The following is a 14,426-nucleotide window of genomic DNA, read 5'->3' as shown; positions in this document are numbered from 1 at the left end:
CTTCACTTTCAGTTTAAAAGAGCAGAGGGAGCGTCACTCTGTATCTAACAGAGCTGTTCCAACCCCTGTGGGTGTTTGATGGGGAGAATGTGGGCGATGTAGTGATGACACAGCAGAGCATAAAGCTGACATTTTGATGTGTTTGTCTGCAGAAAACAGTGCATCGAGCTCGAACAGCAGTTTGATTTCTTGAAGGACCTTGTAGCCTCAGTGCCGGATATGCAGGGTGATAATGAGGACAACCACATGGAAGGAGACAAGGCCCCTCGGAGGTAGGCACAGAGATATTAACCAGCGATTTCCAGCCCTTCCTTTGGGTAGGGTACTGCTGCTACAAAATGCGCACAGCAATGATCCACATCCCATCGCTGGCTGGCCCAGCATTTACCGCCTGTCCCTAATTGCCCCTTGAGAAGGTGGGGCGGTGGCTGTTGTCTTGAATCGGTGCACTCTGTGTGGTGTAGGTAGACCCACACAGTGCTGTTAGGGAGGGCGTTCCAGGAGTTTGACCCAGTGATGCTGAAGGAAGAGCCAATGTATTTCCAAGTCAAGATGGTGAGTGCAGGGGGCGGTGTTCTCAAATAGCTCCTGCTCCTTCTAGGTGGTAGGGGTTGAGAATTTGGAAGGTGCTATCTGAGGAGCCATGGTGAATTTCAGCACTGCATCTTGTAGATGGGACACACTGTTGCAACTTTTGAGAAGGTGACCAAGCATGTGGATGAGGGTCGGGCAGTTGGCGTGGTGTACATGGACTTCAGTAAAGCCTTTGATAAGTTTCCCCGTGGTAGGCTATTGGAGAAAATACAGAGGCACGGGATTGAGGGAGATTTAGCCATTTGGATTAGAAACTGGCTTTCTGTAAAAAGGCAACAAGTGGTGGTTGATAGAAAATATTCAGCCTGGAGTCCGGTTACGGGGGGTGTGTCTTAAGGATCTGTTTTGAGACCATTGCTGTTTGTCATTTGTGTAAATGACCTGGACGCAGGCAGAGGTGGATGGGTCAGTAAGTTTGCATTTGACACTAAAGTCGGTGGAGTGGTGGACATTGTGGAAGAATATTGCAGTTTGCAGGGAGACTTGGATAAACTGCAGAATTGGGCCGAAGGGTGGCAAATGGAGTTCAATGCAGATAAATGTGAGGTGATTCACTTTGGGAAGAATAATAGGAAGGCAGAACACTGGGTCAACGGAAAGATTCTTGGTAGTGTAGATGAGCAGAGGGATCTTGGTGTCCATGTACATAGATTCCTGAAAATTGCCACCCAGGTTAATGGTGCTGTTCGGAAGTCTGATGGTGTGTTAGGTTGCATTGGTAGAGGGATTGAGTTCTGGAGACGTGATATCATGCTGCAACTCTACAAAACGCTAGTGCGGCCTCACTTTGAATATTGCGTGGTCGCTCCATTACAGGAAGGATGTGGAATCGTTGGAACAGGTGCAGAGGAGATTTACCAGGATGTTGCCTGGTCTGGAGCGAAGGTCTTATGTAGAAAGGCTGAGGAACTTGGGTCTGTTCTCATTGGAGAGAAGGAAACTAAGAGGGGATTTAATAGGGACATACAAGATGATCAGTGGATTAGATAGGGTGGAAAGTGAGAGTCTTTTTCCGAGGATGATGACTTCAGCTTGTACAAGGGGGCATAGCTACACATTGAGGTGTGATAGATTTAAGACAGATGTCAGAGGCAGGTTCTTTACTCAGAGAGTGGTAAGGGCGTGGAGTGGCCTGCCTGCCAATGTAGCTAACTCAGCCACATGAGGGGCATTTAAACAGCCCTTGGATAAGCATATAAGATGATGGGATAGTGTAGGGGGATGGGCTTAGATTAGTTCACAGGTTGGCGCAACATCGAGGGCTGAAGGGCCTGTTCTGCGCTGTATTGTTCTATGTTCTATGTTCTAACTGAGCGTCAAGAGTGGGTATAGTGCCAGACCAGCGGGCTGCTTTGTCCTGGATGGTGTCCCGAGCTTCCCGAGTGTTGCCACTGCTCTCTTTCTGTCTACATCCTCCATGCATCACCTTCACAACGCACTTTCCTTGTATCTTTGCATGGTCTGCAAAGTTGTCATTGTAAATTTAGAGTTAAAAGTTCACCAAATGGTGATTGTGTTGTTAAAAACTCATCAGGTTCACTGATGCCCTATAGGGGGCAGGAACCTGCAGTGCTTGCCCAGTCTGGCCTATATGAACTGATACAACACAGAAACAGACCCCTGCGTCCAACCGTAATCCCAAACTAAACTAGTCCCACCTGCCTGCGCTTGGCCTGTATCCTTCCAAACTTTTTCCTGTTCATGTATTTATCAAAATGTCTTTTGTAAGTGTTGTAACTGTACTCACGCCCACCACTTCCTCTGGCAGTTCATTTCACACACGAGCCACTCTGTGTCAAAACAGAAGAATTCCCCAACATGTCCTTATTAAATCTTTCTCCTCTCACCTTTAAAATTTACCCCCCCACAGTTCTGAAATCTCCCACCTTAAGGAAAGTTCACTTGCCTTTCACCCTACCCGTGCCCATCATGCCTTTATAAACATCTATAAGGTCACCCTTCGACCTTCTGTGCACCAGCAAACAAGGTCTCAGTCTATCGAGCCTCTCCTTTTGATTCAAACCCTCCATTTCTGACAACATCCTGGTAAAATCTCATCCGAACCTGCTCCAGCTTAATAGTAATGTTCCTACAGCTGGGTAACCAGAACTGGTCACGGTATTCCAGAAGAGGCCTCACCTACATCCTGTACCATCTCGACATAAAATTCCAATTCCTATACTCCCAGGTCAGAGCATTGAAGGCTAGCACACTAACTGCCTTCTTAACCACCCTGTCTACATGTGACACAAGCTTCAAGAATTATGTACCTGAATTCCTCAGTCTCTCTGTCCTTTAACACCATACAATGATCTACTTTTAATTGTACAAGCCCTGCCATGTTTCCAGCCACCGTCAGTTCTGAGGAAGGGTCACCGGACCCGAAAGGTTAACTCTGTTTTCTCCTTCACAGATGCTGCCGGACCTGTTGAGCTTTTCCAGCAACTTCGGTTTTTGTTCCTCCTCCTGCTTGTTTTACACAAAAGCAACGCCTTGCATTTATCCAAATTAAACTCCATGCGCTGCTCCTCAGCTCACTGACCCAAGAGTTCCAGATCTCTTTGTAGTCTTAGATAACTTGCTTCGCTGTCCACTTTCCCACTAATCTTGGTGTCCTCCACAAACATACTAGCCGTGCCTTCCAATCATTTATAGAAATGAGAAAAGTAGACCCAGTGCCAATCCCTGTAGAACGCAGCTGGTAACCTCCAGTCCGAAATACAACTCTCTCCTACCACCCTCTGTCTCTGTATGTGAACTCTGGACCTGCAGTGATGTGGCTGACTCTCGACTACTGTTTGAACTGGTCTAGCAATCATACTCATGAGGGGGGGCGCAGTGAATAGCCACAGAGACTCTCAACGCTTGCACTGATAAAAGAAAAGTGGTGGGTGCTGGGGACCCAGCAGTGGTCATTTCCTTGAGTGTCAAGGGGGCGATGGCTGGATTCCCTGTCACGGCCCATACCAAGCCTCCTCGTTTTGTTTTATTTAAAGGGGAGTGTAAGGGGCTGTGTTCTAGGTGCAGTTTGATTGGTCTAACTACTAGGCCTTGAGCAAAACATGCTTTATTCTTGCACCATGGTTAACTCAATTAAAAGACTTAATAAAAATAATATCTTATTTAACTACTATTCATCAACGGCTCCGATATGCCAGCATCCCATAGACACGCCCTTGGCAAAGGCAAATGCAGCAAAACAGGTTTCCCTCCTGGACAGGGAAGTGGAGTTGAGACCAGGATCAGATCAGGTTAAATGGTGGAGCGGGCTCGGAATGCTGAATTGCTTACTGCCGCTCCTAACCCTTGCGTTCCTCCAGTTCAGAAGAAGAAGGAACGCTGACAGCAGCAGCAGCAGAGAGAGAGCTGTATTTAACAGCTTCGACTCGAAAGAGAAACAGCTGTGAGCCGAACTAAAACCCTAGGTCATGTGTGAGCCTGACTCCGCCACTCGTGCTTCTTTTGTCCCTTTTTTCTTAATAAAAGAATCCAAAGCTACTTACTCTCCATGGAGTGCACAGCTGGGCACCGGGCTTACATCCTCTGCTCTTCAAGAGAACCAGGACAGAACCAACCCCCCTCAAAGGCACAGATTGCCATCTCACTATTGTTGGAGATGGTTGGCACGGGCACCGGGTGAAGCCTGTACTCTTTTGCCTGTGCGCACAGAGACAGTCCGACACCAGCACACGTACACCTGATTCACACCCACCTTTCTGTCTTTGCCAAGGGGGAGGAAGCCGGGGTCCGGACGGAGGAACACGAATGGAGGAGCGGGGCCAGGGCCCAAGGCCAAGGACAGGAAGCAGTCCAGCACAGAATCGGAGCAGGAGGTGAGTGCCGGACGTCCGTGTTTGCTCACCCCCGTCCAGCTGCAGTTGGACGTGCCAAACCAACCCCCCCCCCCCCCCCCCCCCCCCCAAACACCGTGGCACGGTGCGCCAGCTGCCCGCGCACCAGGTTTCTCATTTCCCACGCCGAGCCCGACCTCCCATTTAACCTGCTTCCTCCCGACAGGACGAATCAGAGGACAGTGAGACAGACGAAGAGGAGGCATCCCGGTCCAGCATGGACAAGCCCGGGCGCCAGATCCAGAGGTGAGACGGCGAGGAAGGAGGGGCAGGGGTGGAATTGTCCGTGGGGAGCAGCTCCCTTTGGAAAGGGAGAGCAGAGCATGAATTAAATAGAGACTGCAAAAGACTAGTAGAGAGGTGCCCTGGTACGTGGACCCAGAAAAAAAGTGTGCTAGTGTGCAGATACAGCAAGTGGTTAGAGAGGCAGAGGGGGATGTGCACCTTTCTTGCAAAGGGATGGAACTAGGAGGCTGAGAGGGTGACCGTATAAAAGTTTATAAAATGGTGCGGGGTGTAGATAAGGTGTATATAGGAACAGTCTTCTCCTGGGGGTGGGGACGTTCAAAAGTAGGGCGTGTATTTTTAAGGTGAGAGGAGAAAGATTTAAGAATGACATGAGGGGCAGTTTTGTTTTAACACACATGGGTGATTCATGTGTGGAATGAGCTGCCGGAGAAGGTGGTCGATGCAGGTGCGATGCCAACGTTTAAAAGACATTTGGACAAGCACATAAATGGGAAAGGTTTAGAGGGATATAGGGCAAAAAGTGGGTCTCGTTTAGTTTGGGAAACTTGTGGTCGGCGTGGACTAGTCGGGCAGAAGGGTCTGTTTCAATGCTGTTTGGCCCTATTAAAATTGGGAAGCCTTGCTACGGGCTTTGGCTTTGTGCCTTGCGCACTGTGTACAGCACTGGCCTACATGCTGCAGGGGGGCTGTGTACTGGTTCTGGAAGCAGAACAGAAAACATTCAAAACGGGAGGGTTCTGTTTTACTGAAGCAAGCTTGGACCCGTCCTCATGAGAACGCGTTGACGATTGAGAGGTTATTTGTGAAATATAGAAGATTCTACGGGGACTTCATAAGGCTGGCGTTGCCCCTCCTGGGGCAGTCTGACTTCCGAGCGGAGGCATCTCGCATTCGTAGGGATGAGGAGGAATTCCTAGCCTCGGAGAGTCATTTAGGGTGTGGAATTCTCTACCCCAGGGAGCAGTAGAGGCTGGCTCAATCAACATGTTCAAAGTCAGACAGACATTTTGCCTTTATCCATTCCTGGGATGAGGGCACCACTGGCCAGATCCAGCATTTATTGTCCATCACTAATTGCCCCGATGGCAGTTCAGAGTCAACCACGTTGCTGTGGGTCTGGAGTCACGTGTAGGCCCAGGTAAGGATGGACAGTTTCCTTCCCTGAAGGACGACTTTCCACATCAAGCAGATGTTCCCCTGCACATCTGCCAACGTGGTACACAGAATCCGCTGTACCCGCTGTGGCTCCCTCTACATTGGGGAAACCAAGTGGAGGCTTGCGGACTGATTTGCAGAACACCTCCGCTCGGTTCGCAATAAACAACTGCACCTCCCAGTCGCGAACCATTTCAACTCCCCCTCCCATTCCTTGGACGACATGTCCATCCTGGGCCTCCTGCAGTGCCATAATGATGCCACCTATAGGTTGCAGGAAAAGCAACTCATATTCACCTTGGGAACCCTGCAGCCCAATGGTATCAATGTGGATTTCTCCAGCTTCAAAATCTCCCCTCCCCCCACTGCTTCCCAAAACCAGCCCAGCTCATCCCTGCCTCCCTAACCCGTTCTTCCTCTCACCTATCCCCTCCTCCCACCTCAAGCCGCACCTCCATTTCCTACCTACTAGCCTCATCCTGCCCCCTTGACCTGTCCATCCTCCCCAGACTGACCTATCCCAACCCTACCTCCCCACCTATACTCTCCTCTCCACCTATCTTCTCCTCTATTCATCTTCGGTCCACCTCCCCCTCTCTCCCTATTTATTCCAGTTCCCTCTCCCCCTCCCCCTTTTCTGATGAGGGTCTAGGCCCGAAACGTCAGCTTTTGTGCTCCTGAGATGCTGCTTGGCCTGCTGTGTTCATCCAGCTCCACACTTTGTTATCATTAGTGACCCAGATGTAATTTGCTGCCTGCTCACTGAGACACTGCAGCCTGTGCCAGTTGTAAACACTCTCGGTGTTTTGTGGAGCACAGAGGAGACCTTCCTGGCACTGTGGGCTCCTGATTTCGGGAATGGAGGATTTGCGTTATTAGCAGAGGCTAGTTTACACTGGAGCGTGGGAGTCTTAAAAAGACTAGAAAAGAGTAGAATGGCATAAAGTTGTGAGGGACGGCGACGAGACAGATGTTTTTTCCCTTGGGTTGGAGATTTCAAGATGAGGCATATTTTTAAGGTGAGGGCAGAGAGATTTTTAAGAAGTCGTGAGGGGCGACTTTTTTTTGCACAGAGTGATTCATGTGTGGAATAAACTGCCAGAGGAAGGGGTGGATGTTACACCATTTAAAAAAAATTTTGGATAAGTGCGTGATCAAGAATGGTTCGGAGGGCCAAGTGCAGGAACTAGTTTAGTTTGGGATTACGGTTGGCATGGACTGGTTGGGTCGAAGAGTCTGTCTCCGTGCTGTGTGGTTGTGTGATCGGCCAAGCGACCCAGGCCCTCATCACGTGCTGTTTGTGGGATCTTGCTGTGCGCAGATTGGCTGCCATCCTTCACCCGCATCACATCGTGTGATGCCAAGCTCATGGAGAGACAGGAGACACAGAACTGGCTTTTTTTTTAAGGAAGGGGTGCGTGAGCCTCTGAACTGAGGTTTGGCCCCTTTGTCACAAAATGATTTGAGTATGTCCTCCTGTGTTTGTATGGAGCCTTGGTACTTGGGAGCTCGGTTTGTAGCTTTGGGTCCATTTACCTAGGGAAAGGCAGATCTCCTATAAGGAACACTGCAGTGGAGGGTCAGCAGACTGATCCCTAGGATTGTCCTGCACCACAGACTGAGGATAAGGGATTGGCTGCATTTGGAATGGAGGGGAGGAGGAATCCCTTCACTTAGAGGAAGGGATCGAGGTATCTAGATATTGAGTGCTGACGTGGGAAATAGCACTGAGGTAGAAGATCAGCCATGAGATTGGAAAGCAGCCAGGCCAGAGGGACTGCGGTAGCCTGCTCCTGCTCCTGCTCCTTTATTACCAATGTTCCTATGATCAAGGTCTTTTTTTAAAATTTGATGCATTGCTGTACCGAGACACAGTGAAAAGTTGTTTTGTGTGCACTACAGGCGGATTGTACCATACAAAGTAGCAGAATGGAGAGTTACAGCCACAGAGAGAGATCAGAATTAACATTTGAGAGGCCACTCAAAAGTCAGATAACTGATAAAAGTCTGATAACAGCCAGGGGAGAAAGCTGTTCTTGAATCTGTTGATAAACATATTGAACTTTTATATCTTCTGCCCGATAGAAGAGTGTGGAAGAGAGTATAACTGGAGTAGGAGGGGTCTTTAATGATGTTGGTTGCTTTCCCAGGTGGAAGTGTAGATGGAGCCAGTGGGTGGGAGGATGGTTTGCGTGATGGGTCTAGGCCATGTTCGTGACTCGGTGTGCAGTTTCTTGCGGTCTTGAAGAACAGTTACCACGTCACACCGTGGTGCAGCCAGAGAGGACTACTTTCTCTGGTGCATCGTCCAGAACAGGTCTTTAGGGTCACGAAGGGAGTCCCAACAGGAAAGTTCCTGCAGAGATGTTCCTGCTCACAGGTGAGACTGGAACTTGGGGACAGTCGATACAAATCGCAAGCCCAGCTGGCAATTCAGCGAGATCACCCGGAGAGTGGGGTAGGGTCTGCAACCCCTCTGCACAGGGAGTGGACAAGGGGGATAGTACAGGGTGGGAGGAGGGAGTCTGTTGAGCCTAATAGGTTGGTTCCGGACTTGAGGAGCTCAGGCTTATGAGTACAGATTGACCAGACTGACACTGGATTTAGAAGAATGGAGGGGGGATCTTATAATTTTATGAAGGAAATGAACAAGATAAAAACAGGGAGGTTTTTTATTCCCCCACTGACGGGTGAGACTAGAACGAGGGGGCAGAGCCTCAAAACAAGGGCGGACCAGATTTCAGACTGAGCTGAGGAAGAACTTCTTCACCCAAAGGGTTGTGAATCTGTGGAATTCCCTGCCCAGCGAAGCAGCTGAGGCTACCATGTTGAATTATTTTTAAGGCAAAGATAGATTTTTGAAGGATTATGGCGAGCGGGCCGGTGGGTGGAGCTGAGTCCACAAAAAGATCAGCCACGATCGTACTGAATGGGGGAGCAGACTGGAGGGGCCCAATGTCCTACTCCTGTTCCTGGCTCTTATGAACCAGACAAACATGAAAGGAATAGAAGGATTCGGTGGTCGAATGAGACAAAGGCCTGGCCGGGGAGCGTGGGGGGGGGGGGGGGGGTGGGGTCAGGGTGAAGAAGGTGAAGGGTCAGTTCCTGCAGAGCATGAGAGCTGGCACTGAGCAGTTGGGCCAAACGGCCTGCTTAGGGTTCGGGGACATTTTCGGCTGCCTCGGTTTTGGTTGGGGGGGTGGAGTAGGGGGGAAGAACACCATGAGGCTGTAAATGCGGCCCCTTTCTTGTCTTCCCACAGCCCTCAGTCGGTCTTCAGCAGCCCACTGTCAACTGTGTCAATGCCAACGTGCTCCCCGGTGCTGAGCAACCTGCCGATGCCCGCAGCCACCCCATTGTGTCAAGATGGTGGAGAGGATGATGACTACGACTCCTAGCTTTTTGAGTTTCGCTCCTGGCTGGTGGTAGAGCGGGGAGGAGGATAAAAATGGGGGTTTTATTCCGTTTGTGTGCGCGTGTGTTTGTATATGTGCGTGTGTGTGTGCGCGTGTGCTGTTTTCTTCTCAAGATTTATTTTTTCATATCTAGGGCAGAGTATTGTGGGGGGAGGGAGGGGGCTGGTTTGCTCTGGGGACGGTCATCCAGGAATCTTGTTTCCCCTTCTCTCGCATCGTTTTATTTACTGCACCCGCGTTGCAGTTCTTAAACCATTTTATCCCCTCGCTTTGTGTCTCATGTGCATGGAAAATCTGCGCCCCCCCCCCCCCCCCCCCCCCCAAAAAAAATGTCCAACACAGCCATCCGCGATCCCTCCCTCCCAAAAAAAAAGTTGGCAGGATCAGGCGAGCGAGAGAGAGAGAAGGTGGAAAGAGCTGGATGAGATTTTTGGCATTATTTTTAATTTTTAATTTTAGTAAAATGCAAAATAAAATTGGGGAGAGAAAAAGACTTTTCTTTTCTTAAAAAAAGGGACGTTCCATCCTCTAACTTGACCAGAATTTTCGGGTTTCTCATCAGCAGCAGTAACATTGCCTGTGCTGAGTAGAAGAATTGTGATGTTTGTTGAAATCTGTGCAAATACTAATCTGCAGTTGTTCCATCTGTTCCCTTGTTTTCTGTTGTCGCTCCCCACTGCTGTTGCTGTTAACAAGGCGAATTGGTATCGTGAAACGGAGGTGGGGTGCGCGGGCGCGTGCTCACGTGTTGGTGGCGGAAATTCGCTCTGAATAAAGGCATTTTTAAGGGACGTTGAGGTCTCTCTGGCTTCCTGGCCATTCCTGCATCGGGTCCTGCTTGAGAATTGCTGGGCAAAGGCACCTTTTGCTTGATCTTTGCACTCGCTTGGTGAGAGTGGATTTTGGGTGCCACAGTGGATGCACCAGATGAATGATGACCGACAGTTAACTGCTGAGCTTTCAGACCAAAAGACGCAGGAGCAGAAGTAGACCATTCAGCCCATCGCGCCTGCTCCGTCGTTGAAAGAGATCATGGTGGATCTGGTAATTTTCAAGACCGTTTTCCTGTTACACTTGATTTCCATGCTGATTAAAAAGGTCTATCTCAAACTTTCAACATTAATGTACCAGCCTTGACAGCTGTCTGCAGTAAAGAATTCCACACATTTGCTATCCTCTGAGAGAAGAAATTCCAGCTCATCTGTTGTTGTACAGATGTAGTCATACAGCTCAGAAACAGACCCTTCCGTAAAACTTGTCCAGGCCGACCAGATATCCTGAACTAATTAGTTCCATTTACCAGCATATCCCTCTAAACCCTTCCTATCCATGTACCCGTTTAAATGCTGTAACTGTACCAGTCTCCACCACTTCCTCTGGCAACTCCTTCCATACACGTACCAGCCTCCGTGTGAAAAAGTTGCCCGTCAGGTCCCTTTTAAATCTTTCCCCTCTCACCTCAAACCTATGCCCCTCTAGTTTTGGACTCCCTCACCCTGGGGGAAAGACCTTAGCTATTCACCCCCTGCATGTCCTCATGATTTTATAAACCTCAGCCTCCGATGCTCCAGGGAAAGACGCTCCAGCCTATTCAGCTTCTTCCTATAGGTCGAACCCTCTGACCCGGGCAACATCCTTGTAGATCTTCTCTGCACCCTTGTTAAGTTTCACAATCCTGTAACAGGGAGACCAGAATTGAACGTAATGTTCCAAAAGTGGCCCTAACCAATGTTATGCACAGCCGTGACAATAACATCCCAACTTGTGTACACAATACACTGAGCAATAAACGCTGCCGTTGCTACTCTGTTTACCTGCAACTCTGCTTTCAAGGAACTACGAACCTACGTTCCAAGGTCACTTTGTTCAGCAACTGCCCCCCCCCCCCCACCAAACCATAAAGCATGCAAATCCAGCCCTTGCAGCATGTGTGAGTTCCTGATTTATGTCCACTAGGAAATGGTTTTGCTACAGCTGAGTAAGATAGGATGATACAGGTTCAGCTGCACAGCACCTATTCACCCCAGGCACAACGTGGATCCCATGGCCGTGATTAAACGAGACAGGGAGTTCACCCCGTCAGTGTAGTATCACACAGCCAGAAAGAAGGAAACTTATGGAGACAGACCTCTGGCAGCAACCAGTCTGTGCCAGCCATAATCCCAAACTAAACAAGTCCACCTGCCTGCTCCCGGCCCATGTCCCTGCCAGCCTTTCCTCCTCACCTGTGGAACATCCTATAGTTGAACAAAAAAAAACGAGGCTTTAGTGAAATGAGCTGTTTTGGCCTGATGTGACTGTGGTGTGCACTTACACAAGAGAGATGCTCGGAATGTGCCCGTTCTGCGGACAGTATTCTGAGGGGTGGCAGTGTTGATTTGAAGCACAGCCTGAAGATGGTGGCAGGGAACAATCTCAGACCCAGGACTGGCGCTCGGTATCACCATCTCCGTGCTCCTCCTCCTGAGCCTTGCTGGTTAGCGCCATTCCCTTGCAGCTTCAAGTCAGTGGGTGTCATCTCCAGGAAGCAGCCCAGTTTATGGCCAGTGAGTTTACCTGACGGAATAACGCTGTCAATTTGACCAAATCCCTGGTTCTGTAGGTGAGGGCTTGGCCATACCCAGTCAGGCTGCCTCTATTGTTCTAGCATTTCTAAAAAAAACATGGCAAGTTGTTTATCTTCACGTAGACTACTCGGAACCTGTCCCTCAATCTCTCTGTAAAAGAAACCAGGACAAAACATGTCACTCCCATTAAGAAAAGAACCATCGATTTACAAAGATCGTTTCATTTTTAAAAACATTAGTACAGTACAATACGCATATACATTACATTGACTCTCAACATGTAAACATTCACTACTACAGTCGCCTTCCATCTGTTTACTTCTACCACTGAACGTCTCAATCTGTCTTCATGAAAGACAAAACAGTGCATCGGCAATTGCATTCTCTTATCCTGCTGCGTGTATAATTTAACGATTGAATGATTTCAATAATAAACTCCATCTGAACAGTCTAGAATTTTTGTCCTTAAATTTACCTCAAATATTTAAGGGGTTTTGATCAATGTATACAATTATTTCAGACGCATTACTGGCAATATAAATACTAAAATATTCTAAAACCAACACCAATTTCAAGATCTCCTTCTCAGTTGTGGTATTTTCTGGAAAAATACCCAACAGGCTTTTATGTCTTGTAACTGTACAGCACCAACACCCATATTGCTTGCATTGATAACACCTTGCATGGCTTTGCGAATTAGGTGTCACCAACAGTGGGGCAGTGGTAAACAGCTTTCAGGCTGTCAAGTGGCTTTTGACAATCCACCATTTACTGACGTTTTCTGCAGCTCAATAAGTCAGACAGTGGAGCAAGCTCACAGCTAAAACCCGGTACAAGACTCCACTAAAAACCACTCATCCCCCAGAATTGTAGTACTGCTGGCTTCGTCGACAGTATGGGAAACTCTGCAACAAACTTTGTTTTAACTTCTCACAGAGCCATCTGGCCATGTCCGATAACATGGTCCAGGAACCTGACTGGGGCTTTTGCAAACTCACTCTTAGCCAAGTTTGTTACCAAGCCCGCCTCCTTAAGTCAATCGAGTAATTCCAATAGATGTCCCTTCCATGCCTGACTAAAAATCACCAGATCATTGATACACACCACACAATTGGATAATCCAGAAATGACTTTAATGGGTTCGTCTTTGAAATGTGCCTGGCACATTTTTCATACAAAAAGGCATGACTATAGATTGGCACAGTCCATTCGGTGCCACAGAATCCAGATGTTTTGTTCATTTGGATAAAGGTACCTGCCAGTATCATATGAGTAACCTCAACTTAGAAATATAAATTGCCTGTCCCACCTTCTTAATCTTCCAAATGTGGACTAGGATAAGAATCAGATTTTGTAACTGCATTGACTTTGCGAATAGTCCACTCATAATCATTGCGTCCCTTCTAGTTTTTGCTCCAGTACAACAGGTGAGTTCCAGTTGCTGCACTTCATTTCGATTATGTTGTCTTTGGGCATGCATTCAATCTCTTTTTGAGCTTGTGCCAACTTTCAAGGGTTAAGTCTATAAGGATGTTGCTTAATTGGTACAGCATTTCCTATATCTGCATTATGCTTAATTAGATTAGTACTTACCAGCTTATTCCCACATTTCTCCCCATGTGATAGTAATTATTCTCGGGCCATTTTGATTTTACTCTGGAACGTAATTCAATAACATCCCAATTTTTTGAGAACTTCCTCATTGTCCAATTTAATTTGAGCAATGTCCAATTCAGAATCCTCTGAGCTTGGTTCTTCACTCTGTGTTATAACCAGTCACACATTCTCTTTTTGCTTTCCTTCCCTCTCAAAATACCTTTTGAGCATATTCATGTGACACGCTCTGAGATTTCCTTCTGCCTGAAGTTCTTATCAAATCATTCACCTTAGTCAGGATAATAAAATGTGAGGCTGGATGAACACAGCAGGCCAAGCAGCATCTCAGGAGCACAAAAGCTGACATTTCGGGCCTAGACCCTTCATCAGAGAGGGGGATGGGGTGACGGTTCTGGAATAAATAGGGAGAGAGGGGGAGGCGGACCGAAGATGGAGAGAAAAGAAGATAGGTGGAGAGAGTATAGGTGGGGAGGTAGGGAGGGGATAGGTCAGTCCAGGGAAGACGGACAGGTCAAGGAGGTGGGATGAGGTTAGTAGGTAGCTGGGGGTGCGGCTTGGGGTGGGAGGAAGGGATGGGTGAGAGGAAGAACCGGTTAGGGAGGCAGAGACAGGTTGGACTGGTTTTGGGATGCAGTGGGTGGAGGGGAAGAGCTGGGCTGGTTGTGTGGTGCAGTGGGGGGAGGGGATGAACTGGGCTGGTTTAGGGATGCGGTGGGGGAAGTGGACATTTTGAAACTGGTGAAGTCCACATTGATACCATTAGGCTGCAGGGTTCCCAGGCGGAATATGAGTTGCTGTTGCTGCAACCTTCAGGTGGCATCATTGTGGCACTGCAGGAGGCCCATGATGGACATGTCATCTAAAGAATGGGAGGGGGAGTGGAAATGGTTTGCGACTGGGAGGTGCAGTTGTTTGTTGCGAACCGAGCGGAGGTGTTCTGCAAAGCGGTCCCCAAGCCTCCGCTTGGTTTCCCCAAT

At 48.5% G+C, this 14,426-nt stretch overlaps 1 protein-coding gene across 1 annotated transcript in view; it reads left to right on the top strand.

Annotated features, from left to right (window-relative positions):
* drap1 (DR1-associated protein 1 (negative cofactor 2 alpha)) overlaps positions 1 to 12,288 on the top strand; it is a 72,326-nt gene extending 60,038 nt beyond the window's left edge. Inside the window, exons 3-6 of the mRNA XM_059641439.1 lie at positions 153 to 272; positions 4,325 to 4,427; positions 4,612 to 4,691; positions 9,112 to 12,288. Coding sequence (XP_059497422.1) covers positions 153 to 272; positions 4,325 to 4,427; positions 4,612 to 4,691; positions 9,112 to 9,247 — 439 coding nt within the window. The 3' untranslated portion in view covers positions 9,248 to 12,288. The remainder of the gene's footprint in view (positions 1 to 152; positions 273 to 4,324; positions 4,428 to 4,611; positions 4,692 to 9,111) is intronic.
* Positions 12,289 to 14,426: the final 2,138 nt, after the last annotated feature.

The sequence above is a fragment of the Stegostoma tigrinum genome, chromosome 42 (assembly GCF_030684315.1).
Source record: "Stegostoma tigrinum isolate sSteTig4 chromosome 42, sSteTig4.hap1, whole genome shotgun sequence".
NCBI lineage: Eukaryota > Metazoa > Chordata > Chondrichthyes > Orectolobiformes > Stegostomatidae > Stegostoma > Stegostoma tigrinum.
The sequence above is the reverse complement of the archived record's forward strand: the minus strand, read 5'-3'. Positions and strand labels throughout refer to the sequence as shown.